Source organism: Girardinichthys multiradiatus, chromosome 5 (genome assembly GCF_021462225.1).
Source record: "Girardinichthys multiradiatus isolate DD_20200921_A chromosome 5, DD_fGirMul_XY1, whole genome shotgun sequence".
Taxonomy (NCBI): Eukaryota; Metazoa; Chordata; class Actinopteri; order Cyprinodontiformes; family Goodeidae; genus Girardinichthys; species Girardinichthys multiradiatus.
Window position 1 is genome coordinate 39,347,039 of NC_061798.1, and position 26,231 is coordinate 39,373,269.

Here is a 26,231-nt window from a genome sequence, read left to right on the forward strand (position 1 = left end):
AACGATCAGGAGAGATCAAAACATTTAATAAACGGCTTCAGTTTTGTACATCACAGAGTATTGAGTAAAGTCATCAGCGTTCATTAAAATAACAGCAATGGCCACCCCTGTCAGTCTAGTAAGATGATATTTTATAAATGTGAATTTAATAGAGCAGAACAGTTTTATTAGTTTTTTCCATGTAATTGTTTTGTCCTTCATATAGTGCAACTTTCCAGCTAAATCCCGACAGTATAAATTAATTCATAAAACTCTCCTTTGTTATGTAAATTGTCAACTAAAATCATTATAAGCCCAAAGATCCACCCGAGTCTCCGCAGACACAGGCTCCGAGTCCACGCTGTGAGGAAAGTGGTGCCACACCGGAAGTGTTTGTCGAACAGTTAAAAGCCACTTGACAAAGGCTAGCTGAGGTTAGCCGTCAGCCCGGTTCCGTCTTTCTGCAGGGATGGAGGTTACACGCCGAAGTAAGCAGACAGTCGGGCGTTTGTTTTAGTTTTAATCTCGTGTTGCCAGCTAAGAAAGCCGTAGCGACTGAAGGAGCATGATGTGTGTACGCTGCAGATAAAACCGAAAACGCAGCATCTGTTTCTGCTTGTAGCTAGCATGCTAGGTAGCATCAAATGCCTGAATGTGCTCAGCTGCCCGCTAACACGCCACAAGGCTGCATTTTTGTCGTTAACGCACTTTATTCTTCCTCCAGATTTTAAAGACAGCTTAAGCACGGTGGACAGCGCCATAGACGAGGCCGATTTTCTCGCCATCGATGGAGAATTTTCTGGTAACTAACAGGATTTTCAGGCGAAAGTGTGATTTGTTTTTTATTTTTTTATGGAGTCACCACGACCTGTGTGAAACAACGTTTCTTGTTTGTTATTTTGCAGGCATAAGCGACGGTCCAAATGTCAGTGCATTGACCAACGGTCTGGATACACCTGAAGAGCGATACACGAAGCTCAAAAAGGTAAGAAAAACCCTCTTCACCAACACAAATGGAAAAAAAAAAAAAGTCTAAATTACAGGGAATTCATTTTTGCTCGGTTTGGTTTTTATCCACCAGCATTCCATGGACTTCCTCATGTTCCAGTTTGGATTGTGTACATTTAAATACGACCAGGCAAACTCAAAGTGAGTGACATCCTCTGCATAAATACAGACTTTAAGATCACACACAGAAAATACAGGTCCTTCACAAAATATTAGCAATTTGTGATAAAGTTCATTATTTTCCATAATGTCATGATGAAAATTTAACATTCATATATTTTAGATTCATTGCACACTAACTGAAATATTTCAGGTCTTTTATTGTCTTAATACGGATGATTTTGGCATACAGCTCATGAAAACCCAAAATTCCTATCTCACAAAATTAGCATATCATTAAAAGGGTCTCTAAACGAGCTATGAACCTAATCATCTGAATCAACGAGTTAACTCTAAACACCTGCAAAAGATTCCTGAGGCCTTTAAAACTCCCAGCCTGGTTCATCACTCAAAACACCAATCATGGGTAAGACTGCCGACCTGACTGCTGTCCAGAAGGCCACTATTGACACCCTCAAGCAAGAGGGTAAGACACAGAAAGAAATTTCTGAACGAATAGGCTGTTCCCAGAGTGCTGTATCAAGGCACCTCAGTGGAAAGTCTGTGGGAAGGAAAAAGTGTGGCAGAAAACGCTGCACAACGAGAAGAGGTGACCGGACCCTGAGGAAGATTGTGGAGAAGGGCCGATTCCAGACCTTGGGGGACCTGCGGAAGCAGTGGACTGAGTCTGGAGTAGAAACATCCAGAGCCACCGTGCACAGGCGTGTGCAGGAAATGGGCTACAGGTGCCGCATTCCCCAGATCAAGCCACTTTTGAACCAGAAACAGCGGCAGAAGCGCCTGACCTGGGCTACAGAGAAGCAGCACTAGACTGTTGCTCAGTGGTCCAAAGTACTTTTTTCGGATTTAAGCAAATTCTGCATGTCATTCGGAAATCAAGGTGCCAGAGTCTGGAGGAAGACTGGGGAGAAGGAAATGCCAAAATGCCAGAAGTCCAGTGTCAAGTACCCACAGTCAGTGATGATCTGGGGTGCCGTGTCAGCTGCTGGTGTTGGTCCACTGTATTTTATCAAGGGCAGGGTCAATGCAGCTAGCTATCAGGAGATTTTGGAGCACTTCATGCTTCCATCTGCTGAAAAGCTTTATGGAGATGAAGATTTAATTTTTCAGCACGACCTGGTACCTGCTCACAGTGCCAAAACCACTGGTAAATGGTTTACTGACCATGGTATCACTGTGCTCAATTGGCCTGCCAACTCTCCTGACCTGAACCCCATAGAGAATCTGTGGGATATTGTGAAGAGAACATTGAGAGACTCAAGACCCAACACTCTGGATGAGCTAAAGGCCGCTATCGAAGCATCCTGGGCCTCCATAAGACCTCAGCAGTGCCACAGGCTGATTGCCTCCATGCCACGCCGCATTGAAGCAGTCATTTCTGCAAAAGGATTCCCGACCAAGTATTGAGTGCATAACTGTACATGATTATTTGAAGGTTGACGTTTTTTGTATTAAAAACACTTTTCTTTTATTGGTCGGATGAAATATGCTAATTTTGTGAGATAGGAATTTTGGGTTTTCATGAGCTGTATGTCAAAATCATCCGTATTAAGACAATAAAAGACCTGAAATATTTCAGTTAGTGTGCAATGAATCTAAAATATATGAATGTTAAATTTTCATCATGACATTATGGAAAATAATGAACTTTATCACAATATGCTAATATTTTGAGAAGGACCTGTACTATAGGAGCGTAATCTGTTAAGCAAATGCAGTGGTTTTCCTGTGATTCTAGCATATGGTATAACATATGAACCTTGTGTGGCAGTGTATCAAATATTACAAAACTATTGTTTATGAGTGGATTTATTTCTGCTCAAGAGAAATATTTTTTGAGCTTTCTCATGCAGAAAGTGGCATCCTCATATTTTTCCCCTACAAATGATATTCGAAATTACACTTGAGCACCTGCCTCCTTAAGGCGTATTAATACTTGCCTGGAATGGATGTTCACTAATGAAAATGTTCTGATTTGAGTTGTTTTCATAAATGTTTACATAGATATATTTGGTAAAAATAATCAAATTATTCCAGAAACGTATTATGGGATTAAAAACACAGATATGATTTCCTCCAACCATGTTTTGTATTGCTTTTTAATAAACAAATGCACATTAAAGTGTATACTTCCATCAATCTGTCCATCCATCTAAATATTTATTCACCTGCCTGTCTGCATATAAATCCATAATCCCAGTTCATCAATCCAAACATTGTTAAAGTGTAGCCAAACTGGTAGCCATTTAGATTTTGAGTCATTTGCCTTCAAATTATCGATATAAACTTATTAACACTTGTACTATTTGTATTTTTTTCCTCTTTCTGCAGGTATATTACAAAGCCTTTTAACTTTTATGTTTTCCCGAAACCATTCAGTAGGACGTCTCCTGATATAAAGTTCATCTGTCAAGTAAGTGTGGCTTTTCTGTTCTTGGGGCCTTGTTGCCTCGATGTCTGATGTGAACTACTTATCTGCTTGTCAAAATTCATGCTTGGAGCCTCCTTTTGTCGTATCAGAGTTCCAGCATTGACTTCCTGGCAAGCCAGGGATTCGACTTCAACAAGGTGTTCGGCCATGGTAAGAAACTTACTCTGCAGAATCATTTTTTCCCAAAAAATGATTCGGCTGTTAAGCTACTGCTGTTGGACTTTTCAACAGCAGTAGCTTATGACAGATTTCATATGACAGATCTCTAATTCTTGACATGGGGGTTAAATCAAAGTAAGTCTTAATTTAGTGCAAAGCAGTTGTTTATCAAAATCAGATCAGGCTTTTGAACCTTAGCTTGTAGGTTCCTTGTTTCTCGAAATCGTGCTAATACCTAGAATTAGATTATTAATTAGTATTTTAAGCCCTGATGAACCACTCTTTTATTCCCTAAAACGTTATAAAATCCAAACTGAACCCAAATGCTCGTCTTAAATCAAAATAGAACTGTCATAATAACCAAAATGTAGACTATTAAACACAGCATCAGTCTCTCTGAATCGACCTCTAAACATGTTTATATTTTAAGAAGCCTGAAAAGTTGTTGCATGGTGGTTCAGTTGTTGACCCAGAAGGTTCTGGGTTTGAACCCTGGCCTTCAATCTTTCTGCATAGATTTAGTCTTTTCTACCTTGCATGCTCGGTTTCCCTGCGAGTACTTCGACTTCCTCCCATGGTTCAAAAACGTGTTTGCTTAACTAGTTGCGCTTAGGTAGGTGTGGGCGTGCAAGTCTGTTTGAATTGGGGGTCTTTGTGCTCAACTCTGATCACCTCAAAATGTAATTCGACTGAAGATCTTGCAGTGCATTCTTGTGACTTTGGATTAAAATAAAAGCAATATTATCTGATGAGGATCACACATGTTAACACCACAGAATACCCTTTTAGGACATGATGACTGTTAATGGTTACGGCAGCCGTAAATCAAGAGATTTCTGTGCAGTATTACATATTATACTTCTGTTTTTCTAAGGAATCCCATACCTAAATCAAGAAGAGGAAGCTCAGCTGAGAGAGCAGACAGAGGAAAGGAGAAACCAGCATGCTAATGGTCTCGGGACACCTTCCTTTATCTCCCCGTCATCCTCCAAAGTCCCTGCACATGTACCCGATGAACAGAAAGACTTCATCAACAAAGTGGTGTAAGTAGAGGTGCTCTATATATCGTCATATTGATATATGACTGTATTAACTCCATTTATTTCACAGTATTAATACAGCAAAGGACTCCTTCAAATGCTATACGTGTTGGCTATTTTATTCAGTGTCAGGAAATCAATCTTTGCATCCCAGTTACATTTTTAGTGGGTTGGATCAACTCTCTCTGCTGTAGCTACTCACACCTAACATGGAGGATCGTCCTAAAAGTGTTAAAGGTCAGAGAGAGAGAGACACACACAGAGTGAAGAATTACAAGATAGGGGAAACATGGATTTATTGCAATTGATTTCAAAGTTTTCAGCACTAATATTGAAATATTTCCTAATGGCATGCTGCCCTAGGTCTGGGTGGTATTTCTATGCTTTTAAAATGCACAGCTCCCAATAAAGGAATGAAAGGGGTCTAGTTTCCTGTAGATGCCCCAAGTTTCTAAGTGTCCATTGACCCTTGGTTTAAAGTCACATGGCCATTCTCCAGATAACTCTACCATCTCACCTTCTCTATAAATCATCCCTACTCTTGATGTGAACTCACAAAACGCATAAGTTAGGGATTTTTCTAGATCTAGACCCTTTTAACGTTGTGGGAAAACAAACACTGGGAAGACGGGTGTTTTGCGGATATGTTGATTATTTCCGACCTGACCATTTCTGTACAGGGAGAAGGTTGAGGCACTCTTCAATGAAAATGGGAAGACCCTTGACCTGGACCCATGTACAGGGTAATTTTTCTTCTGTTCTCTGAAAGCCACGGCCATCTTTTTACCGCCTTAATTCTTATAATCATTTTCCTCTCCAGATTCCAGAGAAAGCTGATATACCAGACATTGAGCTGGAAGTGAGTGTTGCTTAACCCTCTTTTCACCTTTCATGTAGTTTTTGATGAAGATTAACGTTTGTCTCGTCGTCACAGGTTTCCCAAAGGCCTTCATGTGGAAACCTTGGAAACAGAAAAAGTAATTTTCTTTTTAATTTTCACCTTTTAATGTGGTTTAAGCTGATGATGCAGCTGATCATGTTTGCAGAAGGTGCGATATATCCAGATCAGTAAAGCTGACGAGGAGGAGAGGAAGAGGAGGGAACAACAGAAACAGGAGAAGGAGCAGGCGAGTTTGGTCATGGGATGTGTAATGAGCCTGAGGAAAACTTCATGCAGTCTCATTACTATAAATGTAATGGTGGGGAGAGTTGCCTTTCGAACATGTTTCACTCCTGGGTTTCTCCTCTTTCCCCAACAGGAGGAGCTCAATAATGCTGTAGGCTTCTCCAGGGTCATCCACGCCATCTCTAAATCTGTGAGTCGGTGCTTCGCATTACGGAGTTCATTTATATAAGGTGTTGGTAGTTTTAGACTAAAGACTGCCGAGTTTTTTTTATGTTGCCTTTCTGTTTTAAAAAGTCGCTGTATGACCTTGAAGCTGGTTTGCGGTTCTGACACACAGGGTAAACTTGTGGTTGGCCACAACATGCTTTTGGATGTGATGCACACAATCCACCAGTTCTACTGTCCGCTGCCAGAGGTACATCATCAGCCTTTTAATTATAATAAATTGTATGTTTAAAGCTTATTGTGGCCTGTGCATGATTTATGTCCCTTCTCTTCTCTCAAGGACCTTCAAGACTTTAAAGAGGCCACGATGTGTGTTTTCCCAAGGTAACGTTGTCTTTTGGCAAATATGCTTTACTGTCTTAACAGACCTCTTATTTGTCTTTGCATGTTTGATTTATTTATTTGTCCACTTGCAGACTTTTAGACACGAAGCTGATGGCCTCCACTCAGCCATTTAAGGTAAAACGAGCCTCACCTGGCAAGTGTATTACCTGCGTTATCAGGTATGATGATACAGTGATTTTATGTCTTTGTCCAACAGGAGCTGATCAACAACACATCTCTGGCAGAGCTCGAAAAACAAGTAAAAGAGACTCCATTCAAGCCACCGCAAGTTGGTGAGTAACTTCACTGGGAGCCTCCTCTGGCACTGACCCAAAACCCAACCAACGGCCGTTTTTATTCCTTCTGTCTGCTGTTCTCTGCAGAAACTGCAGAGGGGTTCCCCAGTTATGACACAGCCCAGGAGCAGCTCCACGAGGCGGGATACGATGCTTACATCACCGGCCTGTGCTTCATCTCTATGGCCAACCATCTGGGTAACATGGATTCACGTTGGTTGATTTAGACGGCAACGATAAAGACAAACTTTGAACAATTAAAGAGTTTTGCTGGGTCTCTGATATTGTTGGCTGCATTTGCTGCCATTATTTTTCGTTTACATGAGTCCTTGAAAATGTTTTTTCTAAATTTCATGTTTATATTGGTGACGCCGTCTTTGATAACGTCTTCCTGCGTTTCATAACATTTTGTAGTTGTGGACAGTCTTTCAATGCATCTTTCATGACGATCAACGGAAGCAGTTTTTGGCTGCAGAAGGTCGCTCCACACTTGTAAACGCCAGCACTGCATTAGATTTGTCTCAGAACTTGGGACGGAACGATGTTAAAACGGACCTGAATGTGTTCTAGTTCCAAATTGTAAATGAGTGATTTTTCTAGCTGTTGTGCTCAGTAACCAGGCTACTTTCTGTTAGAAATATGAGCACATCACATATCTCTGTCCTTTCTTTGCGTTTAGAACAGAACTGTACCGATATTGTTGCAAGAACAATAATTACCAGAACAGGAGGCCTTCCCGTTGATCTTCAGGGAACTCTTGAAGGCCAAGCTCTTCAGAGAACATCTCCTGCATTTGCACCTACCCTGTACCTCCCTAATCCCTCTACTGCACTATGCCTGCACTCCATTTCTACCGTCAGCTCTGACAGAACCGGACCATTGGTCTTTCTTCTATCTGTTAGCTTTGATGTTAACAGCTTTGTTGTATGATATCCACATTTGTAAGTGGCTTTGGATAAAAGTGAGCACTTTAATGATACTCCTGGCTTTCTGCTGGAGCCAAGAAAGTGTGGGATGGCACTTTTACATAAGCAATACTAGCAAGACAGGCTATCCTGTCTCCAGCTGTCCTGATTGATGTTTTCAGGGTTTAATGAGTTTATTGTCTGCACTGAATCTGTAATTTAACGTGCATGTACTCTCCTGCCGTTACTAAGCATATCATTATCCCAGGGTGGGAAAAACCATCAATTTTTCATTGGATTTAACATTATAATTAATGAAACCATGTAGAAGGAGCTCTATTAATTTCATTTTCCTGAGTATGTGCCGTGACAGTGGGAAGGCAGCTTCAACACTGCTTTATTTCATGATTTGGGGGGAGAATAATGGGATTAAACCAAACTAGGTGAATATTTCATACTCGATGTCCAAAATGTCCTATTGTCTACAAAATTAAGAAATGGCAAACTTTTAGAAACCCCAAGCTCAGAAATTCTGACCCCTGAATACAAATAAAATTGATCTGCAACCACTGATACTAGTTTGTTTTTAAATTGTCATCCATCTGTATTCTGTTTAAACACTTGACACACATTTAAACTTAATCAACTTTCTCGTTTTACAGGTTCTTTCCTGACGCCGCCAAAAGCTTACATCTCTGCCCGATCTAAATTAATTGAACCTTTTTTCAACAAGTAAGCACCTTTTTATTTGCTTCCTTAATGCTTCAGATCATCTTGGTTTTCACATTTCTAAATGTTTTTTTTTTATTATTGTAGGCTCTTTCTGATGAGGATTATTGATATACCCTACCTCAACATCACTGGACCAGACTGTAAGTAAAGTAATGAAACGCAACTTTCTCTAATTTCCGCTCGTTCTAGTTGTTATTTTTTTATTTTTTTATTGTGGATTCAGCTCTGAATGTTTCGATCATATGTTCGGATGTTGTTGAGAAAGTGGGAGGAAAGAGTGTTTTGTCTCATGCTCCTTTTCCATGGGCTCTGCGTTGATCTTTAAACTACACTTTTACAAATTGATAAAGTGTATATTAAAAAGCTGAATCAATTGGTTATAGCCCAACGTTTTTAAACTTCTAGGCGGAGGTAAGGGGAAGATGCTGGCCTTCAAATATCATTTGTGTTTGGGGAGGAAGATTTATAAATAGTGGAGTGACCTCAAGAGCGTGAATAACATTCACACCATAATCCACCCTCTTTAACGACCTTTCCCTCAACAGTGCAACCCAAGAGAGACCACGTTCTGTATGTGACCTTCCCTAAGGAATGGAAGACTAGCGACCTCTACCAGCTTTTCAGTGCCTTTGGTAAGATACTATAACGTGTATTTATTCTGCTTTTTAAACAGATACAACCCTGTTTATGCTCCTCGTTGTTTGTTTTATGCACCCAGGTAACATCCAGGTGTCTTGGATAGATGACACTTCAGCCTTTGTCTCTCTAAGTCAGACGGACCAGGTACAGATAGGTAAGTCTTGCACACTAACTGAAGCCAGACTGGAGAGACAAACAAATGTTTGCAAACTGAGTTAATAAGGACCTCTGTCCAAACAGCTATGAACACCAGCCGCTACGCAGAGAGCTACAAGATCCAAACATATGCAGACTACGTCCAGGGTAAACAGCAGGAGAAGGAAAAGCTTGGCCAGCCAGCAAAAATCTGGGGAGATGATAGCTGGGTGAAGCCTCACTACCCCTCCTCCACTACTTCTGCTGGATTTGGGTATTCCAGGTAGGTCGCATGCTGCCCTCCCACACACACACATGTGCGCGTGTTCCAGCATTCGTTCAGTATATTTTCTGCCTGGGTTGTAGCACACACTAGTTGGATGAAAGGAATCGCAGATTTGATATTTTTTCTTCTAGGAGGAAACGCAGCATCAGTCCCGTTCAGGGGGAGCAGGGAGGCGATGACGGTGTCATCGGGGATGGCTGGAACCACTACTCAATCCCAAACAGCACCGGCAGCAAAAAGACGAAATTTGATGGTTTGTGACGATATGCTTGTATTTGTAGGAGAATGGCAGATGGTATTATGCTCAATGAATAAAAAATAACCCAAATAGGGTATTTTATTTTTTTAATCATACAGTTGAGACATTTTGCTTTTTTGTTTATACCTTTGTATAAGGCTGAAGTTGTTCGATCAGAATCAGTTTTATTCGCCAAGTTTTTGAGACAAACGAGGAATTTGACTTTGGTTCCATTTTGCTCTCAATGATTAAAAAAAAGAAAAAAAACAAGGATATTACGTTTCCAGTTGGAAAGTTCAAATCTCGGGACGATACGGAGAATTAGTAGATGAGGTTAAACTAGAGGTGGCTGTTTACATGTGACCATTGTGCAGTTCCTCTGCAGATAATGGAAAATGAAGTGTAGCTCTCCTATTAAACGTTTTCTCAGTTTGATCGCCTCGTTTTCTGCTCAGTTTTTCACAAATAATAAATGCTGCACACTGATTCCTCATCTAAACTCATCTGCATCGACTGTCCTCTAGATGTTGGTGGACAGGCAAGTGTTGAAGCTGTCGAGAGCAAGACATCAGAAGGATGGCTAAATATGACGTAGGTGAAAAGGACTCCTCTATTCTGCCCATGCTTTCGTTGCTATACTTTATTTCTTTATCGTCCTCTGCAGAGATTCATCATATCCAGCTGAACCAAGTCCCGTCCCAGATGACTGCAGTCCTGAGGGCACAGACCCAGGCAGCCGTGCTGATGGGACGGCCACCTGGCACCAAACCCCAACGGTTCAAGGAAGGAAAGGTCAAAAAAGCAAGAAAAAGGAATCTGACGGTGTGTTATTCACTACAATAGCTGCATGAAGGATTCAGGTTATTGTGGGGGTGGCTTTGTTTATGGCAGATATTTTGACTTGAAACACATGGGTTTGTTAATGACTGCTGCATCTGTGCATGCTGGTTGTTGTATAGACTGTGCTTCATTTATCAAGAACCACTTTGTTCTGGATCACCTCCAAAATTTAATGGATTCTTCCTTGGGCTAAAACACACCTCTGGTTTAAAAAAACAAATAAGGTATAAGAATTCGTCTGTAAGTTTTTCTGTGAAGTTGCTAACGCAGACGAACTCAACTGAAAGCTCTGTAAGGCTGGAGTTGGAGACCTTTGGTGCAAGATGAGACTGAACTGAAAAGGAACTAAAATAGATCTGTTTAGAGAGCAACTGTTTCTATCCACTGCTGTCTGCAAAAGTATTTATTACTCCTGAGGTTCTTGACTTGGGTTTGGTTTCAATGCAAAACAAAAGACTCATATTCTGTTTACTGTGAAATTAAGGTATCACTGATCACCCCAAAAAGGTGAATATTTTGTTCACATTATCTGATTAAAAACCTGTGAACAAATCTAGAAAATTGAGACTAAAAAAGTTTGGAATTAAGAAATAAAACAATTTGAAGGAACCATAACTTTTCATTTAAAATGTAAAATCAGAAACTGGAACTTCAAAACAGGGCATAATAACTGCATATAATATTTAGAAATTTGTCTTCAATTTAAACTGAAAATTTGTAGGATCGCTGAAATTACGTGGCAGCTGGTGAACTAGTTCAGATACAGTTGTGTTGACCTGTGAAAATCGGTGGCTAAGTTTTTATTCTAACCTGAAAATGTTTCCACCTTTTTAGTTCCAGCATCAGAATCTGCAACCTCCCTGTTTGAAGTCCCAGAAGTCTGGTGAAGCAGCAAAGTCACCGTCCCACGCCGGGCTCTCCTCCTCATTGCTTGGTGCACTCTCCTTCAGGGTCATAAAGCACACAGTGCTGCATGCCCTAAATTCATGCTCTCATTCAGCACTAATGGATAACGTCTCCAAAGCTACCAGCCAAGACATTTAACACAACTTTTGAAAGAGAAAACACAAGCCATAACAGCAGCTGCCATATTCTGATCTTCTACCAGAGGAGCAGGCATCTCCTCATACATAGCTGTGTATATCTCAACAATGTATAAACTGCAGAGGATTTCACCAATTCGTTGTGTTCAGACTGGTATTTGGTCATTTCGAATGCATTCATAAATTTTTTTGAGACATCTCTAATCAGTCTTATGTTTGTGTGCGAGAGAGATTTCCCTTTTCCTGGTGTTGGTATTCCTGTGAATCTGTTTTTCTTAAGAGATAAAAATGCCATTTAACCAATCCTGTACCTAATGTCAGGGTTGTTTTAAAGAAGTCTGCTTTTTTTTTTTTTTTTTTCCCATTTTATGAGAAAATAGTTTTTCTTCCTCAGTTTTATCAGACAAATCTGAGCTTATCAATGATAATGTGATATTTATTGTTGGTGGCATTTTCACCCTTCATAAAAGGTGCTTCTTTTTTTTTTTTTTTGTACAGAACTGTTTTTCATTTGTGTTCAATGTTTTGTAACTGTGTCAACCTGCAAAGATGTCAGAGTATGCTTTCAGCACAAAAAGATGTAAAATTTAAGACATTTTTGTATATGTTTTAAGAAATCCTTCAATTTCCTTTAAAAAAAAAGAGGAAAAATTAAAGAATGTTTCTTAGTAATTTTGCTTCTGACCCTTTTTTCCCACTTTGAAACTATTTTTTTTCTTTAAGATTACAAAAACAAGCTAACAATTTTGAAATTGAACATAAAAAACTTAATAAATAAAATTGTAAGTTTGTGTAAACATAAAATTTATTCATATTAAAATTCCAAAGTTAAAAACTTCATTCCAATAGAATCACTTTGAAAATGCCTTAATTTCCACCGTTTAAAAATAGCTATTAAAGAAATCTTTTGACATTTCAGATTTTTATTAAATTTGATTTAAAGGCAAAGCGATCCCACCATTACTTTTTACTCTACATTTACTAAAAGTGAATCACAGAAATGTAATGAGCTGATGTTTAATCTGTTCTGGCTATGATGAAGTCTCCCGTTCTTCCACTGAAAGTAAAGTCATCCAATGTCTGCAAAGTTCACTCCGAGTAAATCAGGATTACTTTCTCAAGACCCATTTTTGATTTCCAAAAAACATAAACCAGGATGATCACACGTTGTGCTGAAAAAAGAAAAGGAGGGTTTAGAAATGTTTAACTTCAGTGATAATTCATGCCAGAGACATCTCATCTCTTTTTTTATTTTTATTTTACCTGGTGAGTCCGAGCAGCAGCACCACAGACAAGGTGCCGTCTGGGAGTGAGTTGAAGATTTTATTCAGTCGATGGTCCAGCTTCTTCAGGAGACCCGTTTCCTGATCCTTCACATGAAACAAAGTGAAGCCTTAAAGGTGTGCTGAACATAAATGCACCAATCCAAAACAATATATTATCTAGTGTTTATGTGCATTCCCACTTCAGAGAGATTTGTTTTTACTGTTATAATAGTACAAATAAAGGAACTGAACTGTGTTTTCATTCTTCCTCTTGACTGAGCTCTGAGCTACCATCCATCCATTGTCTTCCTCTTAATGAGATCAGGTCCAGGAAGGAACCCCAGACATCCCTCTCCCTGGCGCTATCCTCATTCTGGTGGATCCCAAGGTGTTCCCAGGAAAGATGGGGTATACTATCCCTACAGTGCGTTCTGGGTCTTCCCGGGATCTCCTCCCAGAAAACCTCAGAAGGGAACCATCAAAGTGGCATCCTGATTAGATGCCCAAACCACCTCAATTGACTCCTTTCAATACAGAGAAGCAGCAGCTCCATTTTGAGCTCCACCCAGATGACAGAGCTCCTCACCCTATCTCTAATACCTAGTCCAGCCACCCTGCGGAGGAAGTTTATTTCGGCCACTTGTATCGGGGTTGCAGTTTTTATGTCATAATTCGTATCTCATGACCATAGGTGAGGAACATAGATGGACCAGTAAATGAAGAGCTTGACTTATTGGCTAAGCTCTTTCTTCACCACAACAGAGGAAACAGCCCTCACATTAAGGTACCACACTCATTTAATGCTGGTAATCCTTACTGACCTGACAGCAAAACATTCTTATTCATTAGCACTGAATGAAGCGTGTGGTTTGATTCAGTTTTCACTAAGAAGGAAAAAAAAAATAAAGGTCCCAAAATGTTGGGGTTTCTCACCAACCCATAACTCAATATCCAAGATATATCAATAATATTTAAAACACTAATAATTGCGGTAAAAAAAAAAGTAATGTTTATTTGCACTTTCGATTATATAATTCTCTTTAAATTTTTTACACCCACAGTGCTACACAACTTTCCTTTGTAAACATTCAGTGTTTGAAATAAAGCAATAATAATAAACATAATAGCATTTAGCCCGGTCACTGAATATCGACTCGTTTCTGGACTTGGAACTGAAACATGCTAAAGTTGGCATTCCCAGATTCAACTTCTGACTTTTAAGGTGAATGAAATGCAACATAAACAGCTTATTGTTTTGTATTTACCCAACAAATACCGACTTTTCCTCTGAGTAGCACTGAAGGGGGCCCGATTCTGAGGACCCAAGGGTGAGAGCCAAACTGCACTATTGTACATTCCTGGATAACTCGGTCCATACCTGAGAACCGTCATCTAAAGAGTCAGGTCTCTGCTCCTCTGCTGTCTCCCCTTCTTCCATTTCTGTTTTCCTCTTCGTCGTCATGCCAACCCATGTAAGTAAGTGGGGTGGAGTCACAGACGGCCATACTAGATAACTGTCCTCCAGGAGATGCTCGGAGGAGTTGAGTGCAGCGCATTTGCCCTCAGGACTCTCAAACTCTGTCAAACAGATGCAGTCAGTTTGTACATTTCTGCACAACTTTGTATGAACATAGAGAGAAAGCAGAGAAAAGTAACAACACATCGTTTACTCACCTATGCATGCATGCCTTGCGTGTTTTCCATGTTTGCCAGGCAGGACGAGGCTTTTTATCGAACCAAAGCGACTGAATGTCTTTCTGACACTCTCCTCACACAGTTCAGATTTGGTTGTGCAGGGATGCAACTGTTTACCATTTATTTTAGCAGTCTGTAGCAACCCATTCATCTGTCTACCAGGAGGGAAACCTGAACATTTTGCATCTGACAGACATCCATTAACCCTGGTAGAGATGTTCAGTCCCTGAGCTGCATCGTGTCTCAGTTTAACAACATAAAGGCGATTGGTGTTAAGTTCGTCACGCATTAAAGCATCAAGATTCAGATCCAAGTCCAGCGTTGATTCATTTACAGGCCTCTGCACCTAGAAAATAAACAAACACATAGAAACAAAAATTTTTATAAAAGTCTACAAACGCTTGAGTATAACACGTGGTGTTTGAAGGGACATGCAGGATCAGAATTGGCTTTATTGCCCAAGATTGTGTAATCTGACTTCGGTTTCACGCACTCACGGCATACAGACATTAAGTATAAATATATCAACTTTAAAGAAGGAAGAGAAGAGAAAATATAGAAAAAGCCCTACCTTTATGGTCTGACCCAGCACACTGAGTCCATTCAACACTTTTAAAGCTAGCATTGCTCCTTCCAGCATCCAAAACTCCACCTTGGCATGCATCTGGAGAATAAATATGGTCACAACAAGAAGGAGAAGTGACCAAAGCTTGTTCAGAGACAGTGAACGGTTTTTATAGAGCAACAAGAGCCACATTTATTAGCACCCCTGGTTAAAGGTTGTAATAAAAACCTTTAAATAACTTCAGGTTTAATTGCAGGAGCATAATCTGACAGTGATATTTTCTGAAAAATCTTACCTTTAATTTGAGCACATTTATTTTTTTTGGAAAGAATCCTAGATCAAGAAAACTGTTTTTTGGTTTCACCTTAACAATTGCTGGTACCCCTGCTGTCAATATTTTGTACACCCAATTAAACCAGCCAATTAAACATTTGGTCTTCTACTATTATAGTTCACAAGGATGGAGCAAACAGGTAAGGGGCCTTTGGCTACTCCACTTTGCACATCTCAACATCATCCAGAGCAGGTTCCTCTCCTATACTCTTTTCTCCTCGGCTCACCCCACAGGTTTTCTATGGGACTTACGTAGGGGACTGAGGTCACCATGGAAGAAGGCTGATTTTGGGTCTGTTGAACTATTTCTGTGTTGCTTTGGTCAAATGTTTTAGATCTGATATTATTTAAAATGTCCTGTTGTTCCAAAGAGTCCATTCTTCCCAGTGGTTCCCAGGTTCCCAGGGGTTTTGAAGGAGAATCAGGCCCACAGCATCACAGATGCTCCACTGTACTTAACAGTGGCAATTAGCTGCTTTTTCAAATATCCCTTGTGTGTTTTACTCCAAACCCACCTGTAACGTTTGCTGCTGAAAAAAATCAATCTTAGTCTAATTAAAATGGAAATATTCTTTTAAGGAACTGGGTGGATATGTTTTTAATGGTTTGGAAGCCTTTTTTCCCCCGATTTGGGGAATGTTTTGATTTTTAAAAGATTGCAAATAAAATTCGGGGGTTAAAAATTGATGATTTATAAATGTTTGGCAGTTTTCTTTCCTTGCATTTACTTGTGTTTTTTATTGTATTTAGAAATTATTATTCTCATTTGGTTTTTTTTGCGTCTTATTGTTGGGTATATTATGTTTATACATTTCATGTATTCCCTTTGTTTATTAAAAGATTTATAACCCAATCTTAGTGTAGAGTCTAGAGTTTTGTACACATTACATGTTAACATTTGTGATGGTAGGAGACAAATACTTTGTCTTTAGCACCAGAACCGAACCGTAGTTTGTCCTGTAAATAACGTCTGACGGCTGTTTTACTCAAACTGTGATTTACCTCCATCAGCATCCTGCTCACTGGCGGACAACCTGCTTTATTTATTGCTCTGACTGTAAATTTGGGCAAGTCGCTGACGCGAGAAAAATCGGCATACATCCGCCATTACTTAAATGGGATGTTCTCCAGTCTTTCCCATTTTGAAGAGTGTCTAAGACAAAATGGGTTTTAAAGAGAAAGTAATAAATTCCTAAAAAAAAATACTATACACTAATGAACTTAGCAAGCATACATTTTAAAAAAAGCATTTCAGTTATATTTAATTTAAAGGATTTATTAGGGATTCCAGTAATTGTGCCACTAATGGTTATGTTGAAAACAATTATTCTTTTAAAGACGTTTTTTTTTTTCCTCACTAAATAAATGTACTCATATTAAAGGTTGGATTTTTCAAATTGTTTTCCAGCTTGAGATAATGCTGAACAGATAAAACATTCATGCATTTTAAGGCTTTTCACTCATCTTTAGCAGGGCTGCCATTAAATCTTTACTTTACACAGTGAAGGAACAAACAGAAACAGAAACATGAAACACACCCTGACGCTTGTGTTCAACATTTGGACTTTCCGAACCGGCCCACAGCAACAAAACAGCCGCCTCACGTCTCTTTTAGAGAAACCAGCAGGGAATGGTCCAGCGAACACTGCACACATGTCCAGAAGGTTTGCACACACCTGCGGGTAAAAACACAGCAACTTTTACATATTTCCCGCCGTCTCCACAACCGTCACATTTAAATACGTGGTGAGGAGCTCACATTGTGATACAGCTGCTGCTGATGAGCGCAGCTTCCTTTCAGATGGTCTGAGAAGGAGGAAAGCTGAAGGACAGACAGGAATGGGTGCTTCATCTGTTTCCTGAAAGATGTCAGTATCTGCAGAAGGAAGGAGATTTATGGAGATCAGCAGAAGAGGTTGTCTGACCAAAGATAGTCACAGCATATTGATGCTGACTTCTAAGTATAACATGATTGGTCAGCAGCAAAAATACATCTTGAGCCTCAGAGCAACTAAATCTATATATAAATTGTCCAGAAGACTAATGTTTTCCATCACAAGCAGATACCCTGGGACACATCTCTCACAAAACAGCAGCAAATTTGCTAAAAAATAATAATGAGCTGGTGGTTATTCTTAAGGAAAAAAAAGTCCACCTCTTTGTCAGAGCTGTACCAGCACTGATGGGACAGATCCAGCGCCACGTCAGCCCGCTTTCCAAAATATGCTACAGAGCGGCCGAGCGTCTGCAAAACATCAGCAAACCTGTGCAGGAGAAGCGTAAAAGAAAGCTGAAGCAAAAACGTGACGTGGAGAGAGTTTCACACTAATCATAAATGCCTTAAATTGTTTCGTCTGTCATTTTTATTCAGGCAGAAACAGGAACGGCTCCTGCTCAGATCCAGAAGATAACTGTTAATGTTGCGTTCTGTGAAAGACAAAAAGCTGCTGTGTAAAACGGAAGCAATCAAAGCAGAGCAATGGAGCTTTTTTATGTTTTTTTAAATGCTTTCAAATCTAAAAACACATTGAAAATATTTTTACTATTTTTAGCCAATTGCCTAATAGTGTGTTTTGATTAATACATTTTTCCTCTTTAACAATAATTTAGACTTTGCTGAACTCACAATTGAGAAATTATCATCTGCATTTAACCCATCCCTTAGGGAGGAGTGGGCAGCCATTGTGCAACGCCTGAGGACCATTTAGGGGCTAAGGGTCTTGCTAAGGGACTCAGAGTGCCACGCTGTGGGATTTGAACCAGGGTACTTGAGGCCTCAGGATGCAAATGCCCTGCTCTCTAACCACTAGGCCACCTCTCCCCCAATATGCAAGACCTTATGTTTTTTTAATAGTAGAGTACTGTGCATATGTTTGAAATCAGTCATTATTTCTTTACATTTTGCCTTCAAGAACACTTTTTTGTTATCTAATAACATAGTGAGGATAAATAGTTGTCTAGTCCCTACAATTTTCTTGCATTTTCACTCGTTTTTTGCAGAGTATGTCCTAAGTATGTCCAAGCAAACTTCGATGGACAGTCGGTGGAGTAACAGCCTCTGTGTGAGCTGTAGCTTCATGAGAGACAGGCTAGGAGAACTGGGGTGCGTCCTGAGGGTTCTCAGTGTTCTCTCCTTCCCATGTGGGCTCGCTCCAGACCTGAGATCCCACCAGATTTGCAAATGTGTGTTCTGATAAAGAAATCTGCTCAGCAGGTTGAAGATCTTTGAGACTGAAGTAGTCATTCTCTTCTCCAGCACTGAATCTCGTAGCATTTAGTGCTGGATTTCATTACAATTTATTTAACGATTCAAACTGCTCTTGTATAATTTGTTTATTGCAAACATCTGAACAATTTTTACTTTCTGCCAAAAAAAAAACTAAGGTTACAGAAGTTTAGGTGCAACTGTATTTTAAACATAGCTCAAAAAGTAAGACAATTAGTGTTTGATCGATTATTTCTGTGTTGAAACAATACTTCTTGGCAACAAATCTTGTACAGCTTTTGGTGGAGGCAGTGTGATGATGTGGGGCGGCATCTTCCTCACTGGGAACACAAGGCTTGTCAATGCTGGCTGATATTAAGATAAGATTCTGCCACCAATGTCACCACTAAACAAAATAACAAAAATCCCCTTACTTTTTGAGCTATGTTTAGTTTAAGGATAGAATATTTTTATTTGTATTATTTCCATAAAGATGAGAGTGAAGTGCATCGTTTGCAGCTGAAAACATAAAAATCACCAAAATATACACCAAAAGGCTATAAAGTACAGATACATAATTTTCTGTAAAACAAGACTCTACTACCAATAAAATAAAGGTGCATTCACACATTCTGACAGTTTTTACTGCAACAGTTGCCTTTGGGTGAAAACTGTATTTAAACCTTTTTCTTCTGTACATTTTTATTGTCCTGGATCTTCTACCTGAAGGACCATGTGTCAAGTGTGTTGGGTCTTTTATCACGTGCTTTAACCTTCCTGAGACAACGAGCTGGAAACGTTTCTGTGTACCTGTAACTTGGACTTGGTGCTGGTGTTCTTTTAGGGGACTCCTCCTCTACGGTATAACCCCACAGCTCCTCCAGATGAAGCTCCACAACCTGACAGTGAATAAAACAGAAAATAATGTGTTCAATGTGCGTAACAGGGTGAGTGTCTGTGCTTTCACAAAGTGACCCGTTACCTGAAGGGGTCCTGTTTTGATGAAGTACTGGGCCAGCTCCAGTGCTGCCACAGCGTCCTCAGTGGGATTATGACCCCTCTTCTCCTCAGTTTGGATCTGCCTCCTGTGATGTGAGGGGAAGAATAAATAAATACCGACGCTGTGTGATAGAGACCCAGAGACAGTAAATAGGACCTCACTTCAGCAATGCCTCGGCCAGAACCTTGAGCTTAAACTTCTGTCCAAATTCCCTCCTGTACAGCAGGGAGGTGTCGATCACATGTTGGTGGATGAGCTGTTGTGGGGACAAAAAGACAAAATGGTTTTAAAACCACAACTTTTATGAACCAAATTTAAATATAAATTCATCAAATAGTTGAAAATGTGATTGTGGAGAATCTTCGAGTCAGAAGAACAAAACAAAAAACGTCTACTTTCTATTCACATTGTTTAATTTCAGAGACACTGAGCAAGGAGTACTTTCTATGCAAAAGAAAAACAAAAGAGTACATGTAGTTAAAGACAGCAATAGAGCTGTTTCCTGTTATCCAGAAAAGAAACAGCTAAATGCAGAAGCACTGAACCAGTGATACTTTCTATAGGAGAGAAAATCAATGAGTACATGAAGTCAACGGCAGCAATAGTTCTGTCCATTACATTATGCATATCTCACCTCTGTCAGCCATTTTTTGTCAATTTGGAAGCCATTGCGCAAACCAAATGCATCTATATTAACAAAGTAACCTTAAATTTGTTCCTTCACAAAAACCTTTCTTGTTCTCCCATGTTTTAACTATATTTGTAAATTGTTATTTCATGGTTACTTACAGACAGAGGAAAACAGTTAACTGAAGAAGTGTTTTGCACTCTTGTAACCCTCTGCTGAACTGTGGCAAATTCACCAATTCTTCCAAAAACCTGACTAAATCTGATTTGAATAAACCTGCATAAAGTAAAGATGAAGAGTGGAAAAAAAAAATATAGCCCTAAAAATGGATTAATGTTGGAGACCTTGATAGTTAAGATAAAATATAATTTGGTGTTTCTGTTCTTCATCCTCTAGTCTATGACTAAACATAATGCAAAAATCGAAGTCACTTACTTTTAGTGCGATGAGGTCATTGTTGAGGGAATGTCCCACCAGAACTGCATTGTCTGGTAACAGCATCCTGATCTTTGCCTGAACATCCCTCAGGGTGGTGGTGATCGGCCTCAACATGGCCGCAGTGATACCTGAGAACCTGATAAAACAAACAAAATCTAATTTTACCATCAGGTACAAGGTACAAAAAACATTATATGCTTATGGTGACAAATATGCACCTGTAAGATGAAACTAAACCCGTTGCAGACCCTGTGCAGTTCGCCGTAAGTCCCACTGATTTGTGTGTGTTTGCCTTACTTTGTCAGATAGTTGAAGACACGGTTTTGAGGTTTCACCAGCTCATCCAGCACACAGTTACCATCGCTGTCCACCAGAGAAGCACGAGCCAGCTCATATCCTTTTTCTGTCAGGCACTGTAACACAACATGAACATAATGAGAAACTGTGTGGAACAACAGCATGACGACTGTAACACCACATTTTATAACGTAGTTGTAGGATGAAGGCTTGCACGGGGTATACTGGTATGATGGATGGATGGATGGATGGATGGATGGATGGATGGATGGATGGACAAAATAAACAGATGGATGGATGTATGGATAGATGGATGGATGGATGGATGGATGGACAGAAGGAAGGAAGGAAGGAAGGAAGGAAGGAAGGAAACAGGATGGATGGATGGATGGATGGACAAAATAAACAGATGGATGGATGGATGGATGGATGGATGGATGAATGGATGGACAAAATAAACAGATGGATGGATGGATGGACAGACAGACAGAAGGAAGGAAGGAAGGAAGGAAACAGGATGGATGGATGGATGTATGGATGGATGGATGGATGGATGGATGGACAGACGGACAGAAGGAAGGAAGGAAGGAAGGAAACAGGATGGATGGATGGATGGATGGATGGATGGATGGATGGACAGACGGACAGAAGGAAGGAAGGAAGGAAGGAAACAGGATGGATGGATGGATGTATGGATGGATGGATGGATGGATGGACAGACGGACAGAAGGAAGGAAGGAAGGAAGGAAACAGGATGGATGGATGGATGGATGGATGGATGGATGGATGGATGGATGGATGGATGGATGGATGGATGGACAAAATAAACAGATGGATGGATGTATGGATAGATGGATGGATGGATGGATGGATGGATGGACAGACAGACAGAAGGAAGGAAGGAAGGAAGGAAGGAAACAGGATGGATGGATGGATGTATGGATGGATGGATGGATGGATGGATGGACAGACGGACAGAAGGAAGGAAGGAAGGAAGGAAACAGGATGGATGGATGGATGGATGGATGGATGGATGGATGGATGGATGGATGGATGGATGGACAAAATAAACAGATGGATGGATGTATGGATAGATGGATGGATGGATGGATGGATGGATGGATGGATGGATGGATGGACAAAATAAACAGATGGATGGATGTATGGATAGATGGATGGATGGATGGATGGATGGATGGACAGACAGACAGAAGGAAGGAAGGAAGGAAGGAAGGAAACAGGATGGATGGATGGATGTATGGATGTATGGATAGATGGATGGATGGATGGATGGATGGATGGATGGATGGATGGATGGATGGACAAAATAAACAGATGGATGGATGTATGGATAGATGGATGGATGGATGGATGGATGGATGGACAGACAGACAGAAGGAAGGAAGGAAGGAAGGAAGGAAACAGGATGGATGGATGGATAGATGGATGGATGGATGGATGGATGGATGGATGGATGGATGGATGGATGGACAAAATAAACAGATGGATGGATGTATGGATAGATGGATGGATGGATGGATGGATGGATGGACAGACAGACAGAAGGAAGGAAGGAAGGAAGGAAGGAAACAGGATGGATGGATGTATGGATGGATGGATGGATGGATGGATGGACAGACGGACAGAAGGAAGGAAGGAAGGAAGGAAACAGGATGGATGGATGGATGGATGGATGGATGGATGGATGGATGGATGGATGGATGGATGGATGGACAAAATAAACAGATGGATGGATGTATGGATAGATGGATGGATGGATGGATGGATGGATGGATGGATGGATGGACAGACGGACAGAAGGAAGGAAGGAAGGAAGGAAACAGGATGGATGGATGGATGGATGGATGGATGGACAAAATAAACAGATGGATGGATGGATGGATGGATGGATGGATGGATGGATGGATGGATGGATGGACAAAATAAACAGATGGATGGATGGATGGATGGACAGACAGACAGACAGAAGGAAGGAAGGAAACAGGATGGATGGATGGATGGATGGATGGATGGATGGATGGACAAAATAAACAGATGGATGGATGGATGGACAGACAGACAGAAGGAAGGAAGGAAACAGGATGGATGGATGGATGGATGGACAAAATAAACAGATGGATGGATGGACAGACAGACAGAAGGAAGGAAGGAAGGAAACAGGATGGATGGATGGATGGATGGATGGATGGACTCACCATTTCACAGTCGAGTCCATACAGTGGGCTGTCATCGGTTACACAGACATCGCTGCCTGTGCTCAAAAACTCCTCGAAACCTGGAAATCCTGGATCAAAGGAAGGTGAAAAACATCCATGGTCAGAAAGCAAATTGTAGAAAAGCATCTCTCTCTCTCTCCTTGGATAAATCTAAAAGTACCCAAGTATTTTTTTCAGAGCATATGAACAAAAAATTAAAACAACATGGAGCAATACACCACGCCTGTATAAATGGGAATTTTGCCTCTATATAAAAGCTGGAATAATAGAGATTGACTTTCTATTTAGATATTGAACATATATTAAATTCTTATGAAAAACAAAATCAAATAAAAGTAAAAAGAAAAATCTGATATCAAAATAAATGATTACCCTTGACTGGATAGTGGTTTTTTATCATCTGTTGTTGGCTTAGAACATATGCAGTGAGTCCTCTCCTCTGTGTGCCAAACATAGTGATAACCGGGTGATGTTTCAGAGCTGCAGCAGAGTACAAACACACAAAAAGTTCATGAAGGATGACAAATTTGCTTGGTTAAACCCGACAAAGCACAGCATCATCACAGTAAATAGTATTTCTGAATTAAAAACACAATAGTGTTTTTAGACAGTTACACACAGGGACAACGAACTGAGAACAACAGCTATGTTTTACATGGTTTACTAGAGTACATCCTGTTATTTACTAGTTTCATCCAAAGCAACAACATTCAAGCTTCGCTTCCCACCTTTATGAAGCGTCTCCTCTGGTTTAGAAACAGATAAAAAGTCCAGGTTAGGAACTTCAAGGCTAAAGATTTCAGAAGCTACGTTGTTAGATGATGGAGTGAAGGTAATCCTCTGTTACACACAAATAAAAAAACAATGTAAAATGTTTATACTATAATCAGAACCTCTGTATTGTTGTATTAATCCCATCATTGTATTTCCTCTCCCTCCAGTGACTCACGGTGGTGTAGCTGGTCTTGAGATGCTCCACTGAGAGGTAGTTCTTGTAGAAAAGACTCTGCGTCAGCCCCTCAACAATTACAACATTTACACCACTGACCTTCCTTTGATGGTGGACACGGCACCAACTGATGTGAACAGGAAGCAGAAACACAGGATTGAAGTATGAATGGGTTCTGTACAGATACTCAGTCCATGCTGGGTACAGATATTTAGCCAACAGAAAAAAACAATACCTAGGCTGTTTGAGGCCTCCTCCTTTCCCCAGAGCAGCAAAATGAAGCAACTCCATCAGCTCAGCCAGTGTGATCGGCCGCTGCAAACAATCGAGATGCACCGAGAGCCTCGCTGAACCAGAAGGTCTTCGCTGGAGATCCCCATCACCTTCCTCCTCAGTCTTCATTCTTTTGATGCCCTCATGTTCTAATGGAGCCTCCTTTTTTCTTTTCTTTATGTCACATGAGGCTGTTGAAGATGGAGAAGACTCCATGGTCAAGCTGATATTTCTAAAATTAAGGAAATATGTAAAATAACATATTACATTTAGATGGTTTGAATGTAAGTAAGAATGATGTTATAGCATTCGTAGTTTGGGTAAGCAAAACTGTGAACAGTTTTCATGGGTTTCAATCCAGTCGGTGAAAAACAGCTGCTTCAATGAGCTTCAAGATAACCAGCAGCAGCCAGAGGCAGGTAATACATGCACCTGATTAATTGATCTATGTACCTCTATAAAAGCAGATGTTTTTGCAGTTTGCTATTCTGGGGCATGCAGCAAAACATGCGATAATACTGGTGAAGGTCACAGTGACGATATCGCTTGAGATAAATGAACAAATAATTTAAAGTGTTGCTTCCTTCCTGCTTTGGGTTAATGGCAAACATAAACCCCAGATAGTGAATAGTCTAACCAGCTTCTAGAAGAAAAAAACTCAACAATGCAGTTCTGGTGGGCCATTTCCTTAATAAACTAAACAAGGTTTTATTGAAAAGTTGCTTTTGGGCAAGGTTTTTTTTCTTAATGACTTGACCCCTTTACTGCCTCTTTCTCTTGTAAAAATGTTTTATGCTGCATTTACATTACAGGGATAGACAACAACCAGGGTGTTGAAAGGTGCAGCGCTTCACCTGATGGAACTTTACTTAAAGGCAAACTTGTAAGCAAGAGTGGGTCAAGTTTCCTCCACAACAATGTGAGAAACTGATGGTCATTCAGAGCTTTTTTTTTTTAAAATATTCCTGTTAAAAGTAGTTCTGCAACCTATTGAATCATACAGTTTACTTTGTTTGCTCATATAGATGTAAATCATATCAGCACTGATGATCTAAACTACAATCAAAATCAAATCTTGTTCCAGTGTTAAGTTTTTTCAGCTTGTTATTGTTTGCCTAATATCTATAAGAACTAATTTAGAAGTGTTTTAATCTGATAGTACAGAGCTAAAAGTAAACACAGAGAAAATAACGAAGCAAATTTCAAAGATCTGAAACAAACATTACACTGATCAACAATAGCAAATATTATAGAACTGTTTAACGTGTTATAGGCCCTTTGCCTACATAGAATATTGTATTTATTCATTAAAAATCAAAGGGGTTCAACAGTCCATTAGCTTCGTTTTCAGGCAAAACAAAACACGATACCCTCGAAAAGTGTCCAAACAAGTAAAACTTTAAAAGCAAACATCATTTTCAGAGGTTTAACACGCATAAAAACAGTTTAGAGAGTAAATTACCAGATGTTATGGGTCCAGATGAGTCCATAAGGACAGAAACACACTTCCAAAGCACGTTAACGGATGTTGTTAAAAGTGTAAAAAAAAAATTAACACAACTTCTTATTAGTGCCTTTCAGAATAAACTGTCATTGCGTTTTCCATTTGCATTTACTGGACAACGTGTGGCTCCTTTTGAAGTTATTTAAGTATTTTCTCACCTTGGTTGTATTTAGATACACACATGTTCTTCAGGTTTTCATTCTTGCTGGGATAAATCTTGAAACCACGTCAACTGTTGTGCTTTTATTTGGAAGTAAACTGCTAAACCGGAAACAGGTCGTTTTGCAACATTCCGAAGCTCTGCGTTCGACCTCGC

General features: G+C 40.0%; 2 protein-coding genes across 6 annotated transcripts; one reads left to right on the plus strand and one right to left on the minus strand.

Annotated features, from left to right (window-relative positions):
- Positions 1-317: 317 nt before the first annotated feature.
- On the plus strand, positions 318-12,198 carry parn (poly(A)-specific ribonuclease (deadenylation nuclease)). Of its 2 annotated transcripts, none has more exons than XM_047365147.1 (26): positions 318-467; positions 704-781; positions 885-964; positions 1,061-1,128; positions 3,439-3,520; positions 3,628-3,688; positions 4,572-4,740; positions 5,418-5,480; positions 5,558-5,596; positions 5,672-5,714; positions 5,784-5,864; positions 5,997-6,053; positions 6,201-6,278; positions 6,369-6,412; positions 6,505-6,547; positions 6,630-6,705; positions 6,796-6,906; positions 8,276-8,345; positions 8,430-8,485; positions 8,891-8,977; positions 9,064-9,138; positions 9,225-9,402; positions 9,537-9,658; positions 10,168-10,234; positions 10,308-10,465; positions 11,318-12,198. In XM_047365147.1, exons 1-26 carry the CDS (start codon positions 449-451, stop codon positions 11,368-11,370), a joined length of 2,058 nt encoding a protein of 685 aa, XP_047221103.1. In that variant the 5' UTR covers positions 318-448; the 3' UTR covers positions 11,371-12,198. The 2 variants fall into 2 exon arrangements, with proteins under 2 accessions (XP_047221103.1, XP_047221104.1); XM_047365148.1 differs by lacking the exon at positions 318-467 and adding an exon at positions 595-613.
- A 115-nt stretch (positions 12,199-12,313) lies between these two features.
- On the minus strand, positions 12,314-26,208 carry LOC124868201 (RNA exonuclease 5-like). 4 transcript variants are annotated; one of them, XM_047365143.1, is made up of 19 exons: positions 26,074-26,208; positions 24,374-24,643; positions 24,139-24,265; positions 23,918-24,029; positions 23,562-23,669; positions 23,169-23,257; positions 20,953-21,068; positions 20,653-20,791; positions 19,751-19,845; positions 19,572-19,674; positions 19,400-19,488; positions 17,540-17,648; positions 17,144-17,260; positions 16,923-17,060; positions 15,058-15,150; positions 14,466-14,832; positions 14,170-14,369; positions 12,790-12,896; positions 12,314-12,698 (listed from the first exon to the last, which is right to left on the minus strand). In XM_047365143.1, exons 2-19 carry the CDS (start codon positions 24,625-24,627, stop codon positions 12,644-12,646), a joined length of 2,418 nt encoding a protein of 805 aa, XP_047221099.1. In that variant the 5' UTR covers positions 24,628-24,643; positions 26,074-26,208; the 3' UTR covers positions 12,314-12,643. The 4 variants fall into 4 exon arrangements, with proteins under 4 accessions (XP_047221099.1, XP_047221101.1, XP_047221098.1 ...); XM_047365145.1 differs by having other exon boundaries at positions 24,374-24,602; positions 26,074-26,167; XM_047365142.1 differs by lacking the exon at positions 26,074-26,208 and adding an exon at positions 25,874-26,014.
- Between the last annotated feature and the right edge of the window lie 23 nt (positions 26,209-26,231).